Source organism: Dermacentor variabilis, chromosome 6, assembly GCF_050947875.1.
Source record: "Dermacentor variabilis isolate Ectoservices chromosome 6, ASM5094787v1, whole genome shotgun sequence".
Lineage (NCBI taxonomy): Eukaryota > Metazoa > Arthropoda > Arachnida > Ixodida > Ixodidae > Dermacentor > Dermacentor variabilis.
Window position 1 is genome coordinate 126036289 of NC_134573.1, and position 16497 is coordinate 126052785.

The 16497-nt window shown below is 48.2% G+C and overlaps 1 protein-coding gene across 2 annotated transcripts in view; it reads right to left on the reverse strand.

Annotated features, from left to right (window-relative positions):
- The window catches only part of LOC142584359 (uncharacterized), a 38684-nt gene extending 22599 nt beyond the window's left edge, over positions 1–16085 (reverse strand). Inside the window, exon 1 of one of the 2 annotated variants that reach the window (XM_075694514.1) lies at positions 15910–16085. Coding sequence is in view for 1 of the 2 variants with exons in the window: in XM_075694512.1 (XP_075550627.1) it covers positions 7263–7305 (43 nt within the window). In the remaining variant the exon portion in view is untranslated. Of the gene's footprint in view, positions 1–7262; positions 8054–15909 lie in introns of those variants that run through there. The other variant, XM_075694512.1, reaches the window with a different exon arrangement.
- Positions 16086–16497: the final 412 nt, after the last annotated feature.

Here is a 16497-nt window from a genome sequence, read left to right on the forward strand (position 1 = left end):
TCAACAAACGCGCGCAGTGTAGTCGTGCAAAAGCCATTAACACTATCAGTGTTTCTTCTTTCTGCAAACCTTCTAACGAACAACACGCTCCAGGTGGGTTGTATACATTGTGATATGACCCGCGTGCGGCGCGTGTATTACATGCAGCCGGGTTACATCTACACGCGTGGCCGGTAAGAAGTTTACGTGCAGGGTAGCGAGTCTTTGTCGGCGGGAGGCTCGCGGGCACGACGACTCCGACTGGATGGCGGTTACTGGCTTTATTTCCTTTCTTTTAAACAGGCTACACTCGAGAATGGTTACCACTAACCTGCATATATCACGCAGGACCCTGTTGTTGTTGTTGTTGTTGTTGTTTTTTCACACCCACTGCAGCGTGCGTGAGACGACGTGGAATAAGAGCGGGGCGCTCAGCCGGTGAGCCAAATGAAGACAAATTCGAACGGGTCGTCTCCGCCCGCAGCAGCATTCAGACGCCCACCTAACGCACGCCATACACGCACACATGCAACGCGTGCGCAAACCACGTGCGCTCGCACAATCGTGCAAATGGCGAAATGAAAAAAAAAAAAAACAACGACGCGTTTCTTGGGAAGCACTTTCAGCGCCGGCAGACAAGGACAAGAGGAAGACGTGTAACCACCCACAGTGCGCTAACTTCGGCACGTTTATTCTCGGGAAATCGAAGCGCTTTATGATACCACGTATTCCTACGCCCACCGCTTCTGCGCCAGTTGAATTTAGCGCATCGTGCTTGTCTATATATGCCTTCCTCCTTGTCCCTGTCTTCCGGCGCTGAAGTACTTTCCAAGTGTGCACTTTACCAACACGGCCAACAAGCACAACTATTCTGCTTATACGAAGACGTTTCGCCGAAAGAAGGGAACTCGCAGTTCTCACGCTGAACTGGTTTCTTTAAACGGACGCGTAGACAGGCGGGATAAACGTCTGTTCCCGTGTCCGCCGACGAACCTCAACTCCAAACTCTCGATTGACTCCTCTGAGTGGAAAAACAACTGATACAAAACTAAGCAAGATGAAAGTCAACGAACGAGAAGGAATAGACCGGACAGGGCGCTTGTTTCCTTTCTTTCTTTTTCTGTCTGTATCCTTTTACTGCCCTTATTCCTCTTTCGAAAATACACCACTTAGCCCTAACGTATTCATCAACTATGAGACACAGCGCCGCCTCTCGAATGAATGAGACACGGAGCTTCAATTCCTTACTCCTGGCAGTTGCTGTCTCCGTGGAGCGTCAATGAAACGCAGCGACCGCTCCAGTCGTTGTTAAGTACGGGGGCTATGGTCACGGCGGTACAATGTCAGTCAGAGCTTCTGCCTCGCCAGCTGTGGTGCATGTCCACATCAGTCACGTAGTATGCTAGACTACTGAGGTATGCGTCGAAGTTCCGCCGTTTTATTCCAAGACATTGCAGACTCTCCATCAAGTAATGGGTGTAGGATGATGTTTTGCGTGTTTTCTAGAGAGTGCTCGAAACTATAGATTAATCAAATATCGTTGCGCAATACCGCTTAGCCGAAGGCCAATTGGTGGTGTGCAAGCAGCACTCAGCGCATTAAAGTCAAATCAAGCCACGTCGAACGGGCAAGGAGCTGCAGCTTAGCCGACGCTCAATTTGCGTGGTTTTCAATTTGCCTAGTGACCATGGAGGCGATTCAAGCGAGTTGCCTTGCACTACGTTCACGTGGTATAACATGGAAGAACTGCCGAGGGTGGCTTCGTACTCAAGTACGTGTTTTTTTTTTTAACGAATAAACGAAGCACGGGAAAGTTGCTTGCTATCGCGAACAAAGTTCCTCACAGTGGTTGTCACGAACAACGACTGCAGGTAACTGTTTCAAACGAAGACTCTCGAGAATCAGACCCCCGGGTCGAGCGCAGTACACTCTCTACTTTAAGGAAGTTACACGTTAGTATTTCTTTTCTGTCAGTTCTCCCAAAACGTTAGATTAAAAGTAAGTTCCATTTGTTAGCCTCCACCGAGCAAATAAAAGGACAAGTACAATGTTACGCGGACATTCGCGGCGTTACTTGTATTTTCGTCGTTGAAGTTTAAGTCTTATACCGCGGCGTCACACGGCCACTTTCGAACGCGATCAAGCTCGATTTGGATCGAAATCCTCGACCGTTATTGGCTTCCTACCGCAGCCTTGAGCAAATGAGCTAATCGCGACCGAGAAATTCGATCCGGATCTGGCTAGATCGCGATCAAAAGCGTGTCGTATGACACCCTTATATACACAGAACAGGAATGTGGGGTTTTGTTGTACTAATAAATTATTCCTCTGAAATAGCGAAGAAAAAGAACAGCTGCTTTTGGCGTCATTGGAGGATCGGCAATCCTGGAAGGACTCCAGAACGAAAGACGGATAGCGTCGTGGTCCTAAAATACCCGCACCAGCTCTCCCAATGACGTCATGAATTCATACAGTGTCTGTACACTCTGGTGCAGTTAGTTGTTTGTGGGTGCAGAAGCACTGCATTCCCTTCCAGATGAACCAAACAGTGAAACTACCAAGTTTATAGAACACTCCCTGCACCAAAACAACCCAAATACGACAAGAAAAAAAAAAGAAAGACTTCAAAATTCGTGACGTCATAGTGACTTACCGGCAATGAGGTTCAAGAAAATTCAAGAAATTCAAGAAAAGGACGTTTGGTCTTCGTTTGTAAAAAAAAAAATTTCCGCTAATTGAATATTACGTTTGAAAGAAAATTATTTTGCCAATCTAAAGTGATTTGCTGTTTATCTACAGCGTCTCTTTTATGGACCCGCATGTTGTAACACGAATGTCGCCCTACGCTGGGCATACAATGTACGTGGTGCAACCTCGCCAACGCTTAAATCAGAAGAGTCCGAGTCACGGAAGCGAACGCTTTGCCAGGCTGCCTAGTAGAATATGACTGGGATAGTTGGGTGAACAAACTAAAGAAAAGGGCAGTATATAGTATTGTGCTGCGTTTGTCTCAATATATGTCACCAGTTGCAATGGGGCCCTAGATAGCGCGTTCCTGTTAATATCAGCGCATGTTAATGTCTCTCAGCACGTTAGCAACGTTAGTCACGTTTGCTGCAAACTATGAGTACAATCGTACGAGGTCGGGCAGCGTTATCAGCGCGACGCGACTACCGGCCTGGCACTGCTGGCTTCGAGTTCTATTATAGTCAATGCGCGCAAGGACCCGGTTGGCTAGTAAAGAAGAAAAAAAAAACATCAGTATGTATACGGTTTCCTGCGGTCTGACGCCCGCATTCAGTACAGACGTTCGCATTACCAGGGCAGCCATACAAGAACGGTCGTGCGCACATACATTCGGTGTCACAGATACTCACAACCAGCCCAACAAGTCTGCCGCGGCCTATGAGCACGGGAGAGCGCGGCCGCGTTTTGTGGCGTGGAATTGCGGCGACACGCAGGTAGTCCGGTTTGGTAAGATTAAGTTGGAAGATGCGCCCGTTAGACCGATCCGGCGACGCCTTTGAGAATGGCAGGTGTCGCGAAAACCCCTCGTGTAATGCAGGTTTTATCTTTACCCATATCTCGACGTGCCGGCTTCGCCTATCTCTCTCTCGACATAAGGATGAGAATGATTAGAAATATTTATTGACGCGCATACTGAGGATGCATTCTGGCTCCATGTACTCTTTCTCTATTTGGCACAAGATCAGCTCTCGTATTAAATTCTGGTCTTGCATAACGCGCTGTTTTTTTCCAGCACGCATGCAGCCACATGCGACCTTTTTTTTCAATATGTTTCTTTTTTAACTTCTTTCTGGTCAGTGTAACATATGCTGAAGCTGTGAGATGAATGCACTAATATCCGCTAATAAGTGTCTTTAAGCGGTTACCAAGAAATATATATTTAAAAAAACGAACACCGCGCAAAGCGGCACAGATTTTGGCCCATCGCAACCGCGTTCCATCGCGGAATGGAAACGTACGCGTCGACGTCTGCAGACGCCTCCAATACGTCAGAAATACGCTCCGTGTGGTTGTCGCTTTACTGCATTATCGGATCGCCCCCCCCCCTTCCCCAACCCCCCCCCCCCCCTCGATACTACAGCCTGGCCGCACGTGCCGGCACAGGCCACAGAGAGCGGCCAAGCCTGAGTGCCGTCATCTGCGACGTGAACGCCCCTGCCGTGCGCGTCTGAGCGCGTCCAGCCGCAGCGGGGTATTAGCTGTGATGGCGGTCGCCCTCTAACGGTGACGTCGCAGCTATAGCGGCTCTCAGGCGTTCCCTCTTTTACGCGCCGCTTTGTACAGAGCCCTTTTTACTGCGCGCCCGCGCCGCGCCCAGTGCGAGTGGTGTTCCGCGGAGTGTGAAATGCACGCGAAGCAAGTCACGCATCTTCGACAATGTTTCTGTTGTTGCTGCTGCTGTCGTTGTTGTGTCGCGGTTAGTTCAGGCGGATCTCAGCTGGCACCGACTGTGAGCCCCCCTCTCCCCCTTCACTCCCTCTGACGTCCCATTCACGGGCCAATGAACTCCTCTGTGTAGGTCTACGCTGTCATGCCGCTGAGAGTGGAGGATGTCGGAGGAAACTAAGCCGTACGCGAAGCGGCGCGTAACTGAAAGCCTCCGACTATAATATCGGCGGCCCTAATGTGCGAGGTCGTCTTCAAGGCTTCCGCGAGCTGAGCGAATATTACGATGGGTAGAAACGGCGGGTTTCGTTGTGGAGCAGCTTATGGCTGTATGGCATAAAGTGTGGCTTTTGTTTGTTCTTATGCGTAAACGTCATTTCGTTTTCCGACGCGCGGATTCTATCAATACACGTTTTAGCTGCGAACGTGTTTGCGTTCGCGGTGTTTCGTTTTAATAGTCCGATGCGGGCTACGTGTACCATTTCAGATTTTGCGTTACGCAGAAAATAGCCTTTTCAAGTCCAAGTTTTTGCTATGAGACGAGAGTAGGGCGTGACCACGCAAGTCGCGTGGTATATAGCCGTAGCTGAATTCGAACGCTGTGCTGGAGACTAGAAATAATTTAGCAAGAGGCACCAAGTAGTGAAATGTATTATAAACGCTCGACTCTTTCATTACGTTTGTTGAGTTCCGCGAAATGGTAATCAATCCGCGGCAAACTAAGAACATACGCATGCATATCGCGTAATCCAGAACGTGCGAAACTCGTATATCAATAAAAAGAACTCCCAGAATCAACCATAACTGTAGTGTGTTCGTTTTACACGTACGCTTACCGCGTTCTACTTCGAGACCCGTCGTATGTTCACAGCAGCGTATATGCTATCCACGGAATAAATGTTTATTCTACTTAGCTCCAGGAGTGGTTCAGGACCCCTTTAACGTGCACGTCACATTTGAGTGAATATGCTAGTTTGTTCGTTTTACACTTAATTATGCACATCGAGTTTTGCTTTGAGGCCCGTCGCTAACTCGTTTTACGTTTTCATCACGCTTCAATTTAAAAAAAACAGGGAAGTATGTACAGGTTGTATTCCAACATTAATTCACCCACTTATGCCTTCCAAAACGCATAGGTCCAAGTGAGATGCTCGCTGAAATCTTTGTCAGAGTTAAAGCTAAGAGTGCACGAAACAAGTACCCAAAGAAACATCGAGCCTTAAACATCTAGGGTGGCCTGTCTGCCATACAGCTATAAACGCCTTGAGAGTAAAACAGGCCCGCCCTAAACATTTTGCTGCAGATGGGCGTGCACAAAGGTGGTACGTTAGTCTGCGGCATTACGCCCGCTTAAGGCCTCCGGCGCTTCCTCCTGTGGCAAAATGACAGACAACGAGGTCACATACAGATTAGAGACGCGCACGGCGAGTTTGGCCGTATTAAGCGCCTAAAACCGCCGCGCAGGTGTCCTCTTCCCGCGCAAGTGAACGCCACCCCTGTAGACTTTCCTTCAAACCAGGAGGTTGTTCTTTCACGCTCCTGTGCGCTTGAGAACAGAATACTATACAGTGGCGGCCCTACCAGTGCATGCCTATGGTCTTAACTAGGCTAACTCACTCCAATAACCGAGGTATGACAAAAAGATGGTCGAAAGGTTTTTGACAGGAACGCTGCAAAGTAACCGGTTCACTCGAGCGGAATGTGCGCTGGGAGTGTTACGTTACGAGACGGACGGTTGCCGCATGTTCGAAATACCGCTAAAGCTGTAAGCAGCTGGCACTTGCATAGATTCAAATTAGTTTATTTGTTCTGCTGCAGTCTCTGCTCGCGCGTAGTTTCGTAACTCTTTCGGGCACTTATCCGTCAAAACTACCAAGAAAGAAACTCTTCTAGTTTATATTCGCAAGACATCTCGGAGCTTCGGGGCTTATACGAAAATTGCAAAGCGTCGTCGTAGCAAGTGCCGGAAACTAAGGATATAGCGGAGCCTTTGAATAACAACATTACTTTGTCTAGTCTACGTGAACGAGAAAGGATGCATCTACCTGTAAGTCGTGCTGTCGGGTTTATCTATGCAGGCCGCTTATATTATAGCATTATATATGCATACCATGTCAACGGGCTACATACCCCAAGGATTTGTCGTACATGAATATGCGACTATGTGAACGACCCCCCCCCCCTCCCCTAGCCACCTCCCCGAAATTATGGCGACACACGCATGACAGTGATTATGCTGACAATGTAATCTAATTCGCTTGTCCGCGTGAAAAGGGAGAAAGAAAGGAAATATAGAACGCGGTTGGCCGCACGTTTCGAGAACGACCGCTGACAGATCGACCCCGCCCTTGAATTGCCAACAGTTGTGCGCCGCTCTCTTTGTCGATGTTATCTCACCCGTCCTTGCCTCGCCTGCCAAAGCCTCCCGAGAAAACTAAACTGCGCGGTGCTGCTGAAAGCGCTCCCGGACCAACTGGAGAAAAGAAAATAAAAGTAGACAAACTTAAAATATCACAGGGAAGAAACCGCGTTAGGCCCGCTTCTATACACTCCTCATCTCGCAAGTCTCATTTCGGCAGTGAAAGCTGGGAGCGTCTCGCAGCGCCGGCAACAAGCGTCGTTATAACTTCGTCATCGAATAAAAGGACGGTCCTTCCAACTAACTCGCACCGCGCGCGGTCCTGGCACTGGACGTCTAACACGCGGGGGGCGCGGGACTCGAGAAGAGGCCTCGGGGGTGGGTGTGGACCACGGCGGGGTAAGCGCGGAAGACGAAAATCATTTGCATAGGGCACCGGAGCCGCACCGCTTGTAAAAGCCGGGGCTGGCCCCGCGGCGGTGTAGCGTCGGCGGCATCCCCCGGGACTCACCGAGCAGCAGGAGTAGCGCGAACGTGGCGACGGAGGTGCGCATGGTCGCTACTGCAGCCCAACGCCGGTGCTGCTTGCCGGACGACAGTGCACGGTGCGTCTGCCGACGCTGGCCCCGTTCGTTGGCGTCGTCGTCGGCGCTGTCGGGCCGCTGCGCCCCACTGACCCACTTGGCGCGGGCGCCTCTTCTTCTTCCTCGTGGACGACGACTCGGTCGTCGGCCCGCTACTGACGCTCCCGCCGCTGCGCAGAGAGCAAAGGTCGTCGCCGAGGGTCCGAGCCTGGCACTCTGGTCGCGGACGTCTACCGGTCTCTCGGCGGTCCGAGGGGTCCGGGCGCCTTTTAAGAGGACCGTGCCTCCTCGCCTCGCGACGGTGTTCTCCTGTATTTTCGAGGGGGATTGCACAGTACACACCGTGGCATCCCTCCGCCGCCAGTCTGGGTCAACCCGCTTTCTCCGCCGCTTGCCGAGCAGTCGAGGGAGGGAGGCCAATGGACTCTTCTTCTTCTTCCCGCGCACCTGACGTCGCTCGTGCGCCTTGACGGTTTTCGCTCGGCACCGAGCGCGCGCCTCGCGGAAGCGTTTCGCCAAATTTTTCTCGCGCGCGACGCGCACCGTGATGCCGTGTGTGTGCGTGCGGTCCCGTCATTCGTCCCGTGCCCGTATTGTGTTCGCGTGGCTCCCAGTGAATCCCTGGGAGAGGCGACACCGCGCGCGGGCAGCAGCAGCAGCAGCAGCGGGAGTATACATAGAGAAGCGCGGCAACAACAGACGCGCGCGCACCGTTTGTCGTTGTTTGCCGTCGTCGACGGCACGCTTCTGTGCTCGTCGTCGTGTCTCTGGTGAAACACACCCGTGGCGCGTGCAAAATGCAACGCGCTGCGCGCGCTGTATACGCATATGCAGTGTGTGTGTGTGTGTGTTTGTAGCGTGCAGAAAATTTGCGCTTGACGTGCGTTTCAGGGAGCGCGCGTCTGCCACAAAGGGGCGAAGGAGGGAGGGAGGGGGAGATGAGGTATAATCGGCTTTGCGCGGTGGCGAAATGACCGCGGTTTCTCGGTTACGAGTCGACGACAAAAGGTCCTCTCTTCTTCGTCTTCTTCTCTTTTTTTCATTGTCTTTCTCTCTACCTCTTTCTTTTCTTCCTTTTTTTTTTTTGCAAACAAATATCGTTGCCTCTCGCCGTCTGTATACGATATCTGGGGGAGACCGACAAGCGCGTCGAAACGTGCGCGCAGCCAGCCCATCAGACCTACTCTCCCGATGATTGCGTTCGTGCGAGTTCGTTGGTATACACGTGATGGTTAAGGCAGAACGGACGCGTACGCGAGACACGGGTACAAAAAAAAAAAAATATGGGAGAACGCACATTAAGGACTGCTCCTATGTCAACGACAGGCGCGTTCGATGCACGTCTCTCTTTCATATCTGTGTTCTTAGACTGCACGCTACTTTGCCTTGTAGCTATATACTTTCGATTGCGCTCGCAGGAACGACGTAGTCTGTAATGACCATCGCACTTACGCCGATGGCGAGGAGGAGACGACAGCAGCAGCGGAGGCGGAGCGCGCGAACGTGCGTGACAGCGGAGGTAAAACATAAAACTTTGACGTAGAGCATAATGCCGGAGGTTTCGCCGCCTAAGCCGCGAGTAAATGGCAATGTCTTGTTCCTGTTCTTGTTCCCTAGTGAAATTTCGCAACCCAGTATCGGCCATGAATCGGGCGGTGATGGAACTGTTAGCATTTTATTTTTATTTTTGAATAATTTAGGGTGAAATGAAATAAGTATCTTGCAAGTGGGATTTAAAGTGTCGACTGTTACACGTATGAATAATCAATGATGTAGATAATTTTGTGGATTTCGTGAACATTATAAGAATTTTGAAGAATTTTAACATGCAATTCGTTTTGTCTCCCGCTGAAAGATGCAGAGGGTTTCACAACCGTTCCTGTGGCTGTAACCCAGTACGGTAGCCCGAGGAAAGACTTATAGGAAGAGTCAAATTCAAGCCAAGCTTTTGGAAGGGTTCTTCTAAAAATATTTTACGTTGAATAATGAAACGGTGGCATGTCAAATAGAAGTGTTCCAGAGATTTACTCTCATTGCATAAAGGGCACAAGGGCCATATAGCCAGACCAGACCTGTGGAGGTAAAAGTTCAGTGTGGGGACTCGGCACCGTACTCTTGTAATCGTTACTTCGCTTTTTCTAGAGGAGTGTCATTTGTTATTCCAAGGAAAATTGAGATGCGGGAAATCGGATGCTGCCAATGTTGATTGCGCAAACTTATTTGTAGTAGTATATTTTCCGAATCGCACTGCAGTGATGAAAGCTGACGAAGGTAAAATGGGGATTGTAGGACCATAGTGGGATGCTATTGCGAGTGTATCTGCATATTCATTTAAGGCTAAGCCTTTGTGACCTGGCACATTCACTAAACGAACGAGACGTGAGTGTCCTGGAAAAAGAGAGTAGAACGTTTTTAATGAATCTGGCAATGGGGGGATGGCTAGTGAAGAACAGACAGAAAGGTAACCAGTTAAGATTATGGCTGATGACAGAGATGGTGGTAATTTGCGTAAAGCTAAGACGATTGCCAATAATTCCGCCTGAAAGATGGGCATGAAGTAAGGTAGCCGAATCGAAAAAGACCAATTTAGATGTGTTGATACAATGCCCACACCTGCCTTTTCTTCACACACGGAAGCATAAGTTGTTATAACGGTCTTTATATTCAGGTGTGCAAGGTGGTCTTCCAGAATACTGTTCAGATATTGATAGGGAAGATGTTTAGCATTATTGGGAAAAATATCATCAAATTCAATTTTAGCATTTGGAACCGAGGAATTTAGTAAGACCACCTCTGCATAGGTAAACGTTTAATGGGTCCAATAGTTTTTGTATGGAAGCCACTTGATGGCAACGTTAGCGATACCACGGACAGCTAAAAAATGCGGCCGGCTCAAAGAAAACATATTGTGATCTCCTCTGTGGTGATGCATATATCTTTAGAAAAGTTTGTACTGTTAGGATATGAAATCGCATGAGAAGAGGCTTGCTTCTTGATATAAGATATCGTTAGCGACAAATTTAGGAAGCCCAAGAGATAAACGTAACGCCTCTCGTTCAAATAGAATCAGAGGTCGAATATTGTATGCAGGTCCGCCAGAAAACAAAACGCAGCCGAACTCTATTATCGTGCGAACATACATGCAATAGATCATAATGAGGGTATGCCGACGCAACCCTGATCGATTGCTGCTGAGTCTATGCAGTATTCTTACTGCGCGTGCTCCCTTTGATGTAATAAGCTCTATATATAGGGGGGCTCCAATTAAGCTTCTCAGTGTACATTACACCCAAATATTTATGTGTATTCACCTCTGGGATACTTTCTTGTCGATAAAGAATCGAAATTTGCAAAGGAACGCTTTGTGGGAAAACTAGGACGGCGCTTTTTGTGACATTAAGAGAAAAGTCAACTCCATCAAGCCACATTTCTAGATGGTTCATATAAAACTGTAGAGTTTAATACAAAGCATGTAAGTCTACCGGTGCAGCAAAAGAAATGCAATGTCGTCGGCGTATAACTAACTACACATGCACATCCTGTTGTTCTTGTTGTTCCCCTTCTTCGCTGAAAAGCACGTCTTACCTACAGTATACAGGTTAAGTAGAAGGTATAGACTGTATGAACTAAATAAAATTATAAATGAAACCTCGTCAATAAAAAAAGAAAGAAAAAAAACACATGGATTCGGATTTATGCGATAAACTCAGATTTCCAGGACTTAAATATGGACGCTCGTCCCGAGCAGCCCTTCAATAAGATTTTTTTTTTCAACCTGAAGTTATGAAGCAACTTACTTTTCTTTTTCCTTTTTTCCCCAGAAGATGGTAAGCGGCAACTCTCGTAACTCCAGAAACATAGCCTTTGCAATAACAAACAAGCAACAAATGGTTTTTCAGCTTATTGCTCTTCTGTTGCCTCGCACACGGCTTTAAAAACACACCTGCGCAAAACCATCGCAGCTGCGCCCGAGGCATTTATTCTGAGGCGATCGATGCATGGGCCCAGCTCGAGGGCTCTCGAGGGACAGGGGTATAGTTAAGATAGTAGAGACAAGCGCTTGACGTAGTAGTTCTGCGGAAACCCGCAAGGTGAAGAGAAGTAATTATTGAAGGGAAAATGAAGGGGAAAGTGTCCCGGACCAGGACGAATTTTTCTTCAACTGCGAGGCCTTTCTTTCGAGGAATCCGTATGGGTTTCCTTTGTAGCAATTGCTACTGGATGTCTCATTTTTCCTTTAAAAGAAACAAGCGTGAAGGTAAGTCAACAAGACAAAGTAGTAGTAAGCTATAACTGTGAAAATGCGAGAGGTTTAGATTCTAAAGAGTTGGCTGCCATGATATCTTCACCCAGAAAGTACCAGTGAAAACAAAAGGAACGGGTAATATAGGGCAAGAAATGAGAAAGGGATATCACGATGTTTATATGACAGAGAATTGCGATCGCACGCTTTTCCTTTTGGAAAAGGAAGATACTTTTCCTTTTGCACGGGCGCATGCAGAACACAAGTGCGTAGCGCACTTGTGTTCTGAACACGTAGAATTGGCACGCACTCGTGGTCAAAGGATCAAAAGATGAAAACAAAAACAAGAAAGCGATCCGAGTGCATGTCTCTGACCAGTGGCAGAGAATGCCGCTCTCGAAAGAGAACGAGAAGGAAATGAGGAAGGGCACGAAGGTTAAGCAGGTATGCATTTGGCCACGCTGCGCATACGGAGGAGGTGGACACGCGAAACAAAGGACAGCGCGGAGAGAGGCGAGTTGCGTGCACGGACAATTCGGACGCGCGGGAGACGGCATGACGCGTCTATAAGCGGCCACTCAGGTCCATTAACTTTAGGTGGCTCAGCGCGTACTGTGCTGTCCATTCACCTCCCGCCGCCCTCGTCGGGCCCTCCGTACCGTCTGTTAAGTCTGTACCGCGCTCTTCCTATAAGAACGAAGTCGCACCGACCGGCGCGGACCGCTTTCTCGTCCTCGCCGTATAGCTTCCCGGGTCGCATCCACTGTCTTGGCTTCCGTAAAAGGTCGGGCCTCCGATCGGCTGCCGGGAGACACTATAGCGTTGGCGTTCGAAGGCGGGAGCAGGGGCAAAGGAAGTGGTCTCGTGTAGGAGCCTCAAGGTATTGCGAGTCGTCAGTATACGGCTGCGGGTGGCTTTCTTTTTCTTTTTTTTTTCAATGTGAGTACAAGGTTGGCGGCAGGTCTCTAAACCGCGGTCGTATATTCGTTCGGATCATGCCAACTCCTGGCCAGTTAAACGGCCAACAGGCGAAGAGTTGGCGCCGAACTTCAAAACACGCACTTATCAAAACCTACGTAGACAATTAGCCGCGTTCACCACGCACGATATACTGGCGAATGCCCGTGGCGCGGTGAGACGCCAACGTTAGCGGACATCACGTGGATGTGCCCAAACATACCGGCACACGTAAATTCCACACAACTAGAAACACAAGACTTAACAGGCAGTGGCAGGCGCGGCTTGCGGAGGAGGATCAGGATAGCCAACTGTCTCCTGGACCGAGCCCAGAGAGCCGCTCACGCCAGCGGAGCCGTCGACTAGGGGCCCCAACTGTGAGACCTCAAATTTGGTTTTATTCTATAAAGTTTCTCTCTCTCTCTCTCACGGCTCCTGTGCTACGAACTGCCATATAGCAGCGGCCAAATGGGAACTTAACTATCACAAGACAGCCACACCAGCAAGAGGCACAAAGAATGTTATGTGTTGAGAAATCGGTGATGAAGCGCGGCCGACAGAAGCATCAGAAATACGGCAAGGACGCGCATTTGTAGACTTTATCGAGGAAACGAGAATCGCGAAGAATTGATATACCTTTTTAAATGATTTGTGAAGAGGTTGGACTTCTTGTAGTTTTTATTTACACTTATTCACACATATTCATCGACATATGCGACAGTATTAGCAAACATAGAGTCCATTATATACGCAGATACGTTCCTCTATAGTCATTGTATTCTCCCGACAGACTTGTACACGTTACCGAAATAAAAAAAAAAACTATTAGAATTACAATTGCTTAATAAAATATGTACTTCTTTGCAGTTACTAATTACTGCCTCGCAAGGGTAATTGAGCGATTATACTAAACAATAATCGATTACATTTAACACCCCTTTCCCTCCTACTTTGCTAAACATTTCACAAATACTGAGAACAGAACGAGCTGGACTGGCTCTTTTAGCCCATCCTCTGCAGCCCTTAACACGTTATTTATCTTCCCTAAGAATTGCTTTGCAAAAGTCTCTTCGGTAATCTTATCTCGTCTTTTTTTTTTTTTTAATGAAGGTATATGCAGCGACACGGAAATCTCGCTCAATGTGCGTTCTGGAGGGAAGGGCTGTCTTGGTAACGTAACACCTTGCTCACATGACGTGGGGTTTACTCAAAATGCCGCGATGCTCGGGTCCGGGTTCTCTATGAAGCTTAGCGCTTCATTGTTGCTGGGGCTAGGGGAACAAATATGTCACTCTAACGGCCAAGTATTTCCGTCTATATCAGAGAAGTCATAGGCGGCACTAAGCGAAGAATTGAGCAGCACTTTTTATACCGCCCATGAAGGCCGCCTAAAAGCGCTTCCAGCAGAAAGAGAGAGAGATAGAAATTTATTGTAAGAGAAAATGTCAGAGGTCGGACTTCGAAGAAAGCTGTGCAAATTTGAAAGCGTGTCATGCTCAGGTGAACGAGGCGTAGAGACAGGACGCTGATTTTTGGAACGAGGTAACCCGCGCGCACGTTTTCATCCCATTGGACACTTTTTGTTCCCGCGAAACTCAAGTGCACGTAGCTGCGTCACCTGTTATAGCTTGTTTCGTCAAAAATATATGTAACTGCATGGTTAGGTGAAATTGGTTACCGAAATAGGTAACTGAATTACAGCGAGCGTTGCCGAGCTAACAAAGTAATCGTTAACTTACAAAATTAACAAGAAACGTAACTGATTACAAGTAATTAATTAGATCAATATCGTTACGTACAAATCTGCTCTCGACTGTAGCCTATACCATTTTGCCCTAATTATTGTGTTAATTTGTGGACCACCCACCGCGGTGACGCAGAGGCTTCGGCACTTGCTTGGACTTGACTGATTTCAAGGCGCTTTGCTGCGTGAACACAGTGTTCCCTCTATCCCGCTTTCCTCTTTCTGTTCCCCTTTACCCGTCCCTCAGTGTAGGGTAGCAAACCGCACGCTCGTCTGGTCGACCTCCCTGCCTTTCCCCTCCTTGCTCTCTCTCTCTCTCTCTCTCTCTCTCTCTCTCTCTCTCTCTCTCTCTCTCTCTCTCTCTGCATTGCGCTGTTAAGCCCGAAGTACCCGGGATCGAATCCCGGCCGCGACGGCCGCATTTCGATCAGGGTGAAATGCAAAAAAAAGGAAAATAAAAACGCCCGTGTACTGTGCATTGGGTGCACGTTTAAGAACCCCAAGAGCGTCAAACTTAAACCAGAGTCCCCCACTACGGCGGGCCTCATAATCATATCATGGTCTTAGCGCGTAAAACCCCCGAATTTAATTTTAAACTTAGTTAACTTGTGGCTCATTTGCCTGACGTTAACTTGTGGCTCATTTGCCTGACGTTAAGTGCGTGATGCACACGCATGTTTTATTTTTGTGTTGTTCTTCACGCAGCCAGAGAGAAGGCTCGAGAGAAAGCTCGAAGCTCGGAACAAAAAGAAGGCAACACGTTTTGAAAGGTATCAAGATCGAGAAAATGACAGCTGTAGAGATTTTGCATTCCGTAAAGAAGCAAGTGCCTCTTAAAGAGGCAAGTGTCTCTAAATGATGCAGGAACGTGGGAGGGCCCTAAACTTCCTGGAAATCTTCTGCGGCACCCGTAGTGCAAAAGAAGCTAGTAGATCCAAAGATGCAATAATTCCATGAATGATTTTGTAGAATAAGAGCACGTCGGTACGACTACGTCTGCAGCTAGGTGACGGAAGTATAGGATGGTTATTCAGACTTGAAAAGTTGTTGGTGCGTGAAAACGATGTTTATACAGGGTATCCCAACTATTATGCAACAAGATTTTAACATATGCAAATGTGACGATGCTGGACCGAACCAAGGTAATGTTGTTTGCCGTCGCTCGGAGATACTCAGAGTTTTTTTTTTTCATTCCGCCCAATTATATAGTTAGTCTTAATTAATTCATCAGCTTCTCAGATATTATTATTAGACTGCAACTGTCAATGAGAAAATTGTAGATCAGCATGAAAAACTCCCGATACATCTTTCTGCTGCTCAATGCGTGCTACGTAAATGTTTTTGCGAGCGTGAAAAAAACCCGCGAATACACGCAAAGTGCCTCGAGCGGCTAGTCACGCGGCAATTTTTGCGTGTATTCGCGGGCTTCTTTTTTTATGGTATCGATAGTACAAATGCTATGAAATCCTCGCATAAATTAGTCAGATTAGCAAAAATATTCGCACGATTATTATCAATTTTAAAATAATTTCGGACGGGACATTCCCTAAGACTCTTTCTTTTTTTCGGATGTATCGACGGGTGCAAACGGCAGAGCTGACACACTACAGAAAGGAACACTCCCACTCACATTTCTTCTTATTCGAAGCTCTATTTCATCGGCGCGGCGAGCGGCATCCGTAAATCCGTAAACGCGTACTTAAAAAGTCCCCTTCATCCCCCGACAAGCACAGCATGCCATCGAATACGTTCTCGTTTGGTTAACCTCCCTGCCTTCCTTCTCGTTGCTTTCTCTGTGTACGAGTCATGTCGTTAGCCTACATCTGCTTAAAGCTGTTTCTGCTCGTAAAAACGCTCGTAAAACGAGGCGAGCGCCAGGCGCGGTTCTGCACGTCATTGTTGTCTGGTTATGTCTAGCCGTTATGTGCCGTTGCTTCACCAGCCTCGACGCACTATAACAAATATGTGTGTACACATCTCGCACAGATTCCGAGACGACATATACTGCCCGCGGGTATTTAGTCCGCATTTAAAAAGCCCGACTCTCACGTGTGTGGCGTACATCGCGCTTTTTCGATCTGTAGCACAAAGCATGTTTGGTCGGTCCCCGAAGTCACCGCCTGCATGATGGTAGCAGGCAATCGGGCACGTTCCAAAAACCCGATCGGAAAGTGTGCCGCTTTCCCCGAGTCCAGCGGCTCACACGCCCGACGTCTCC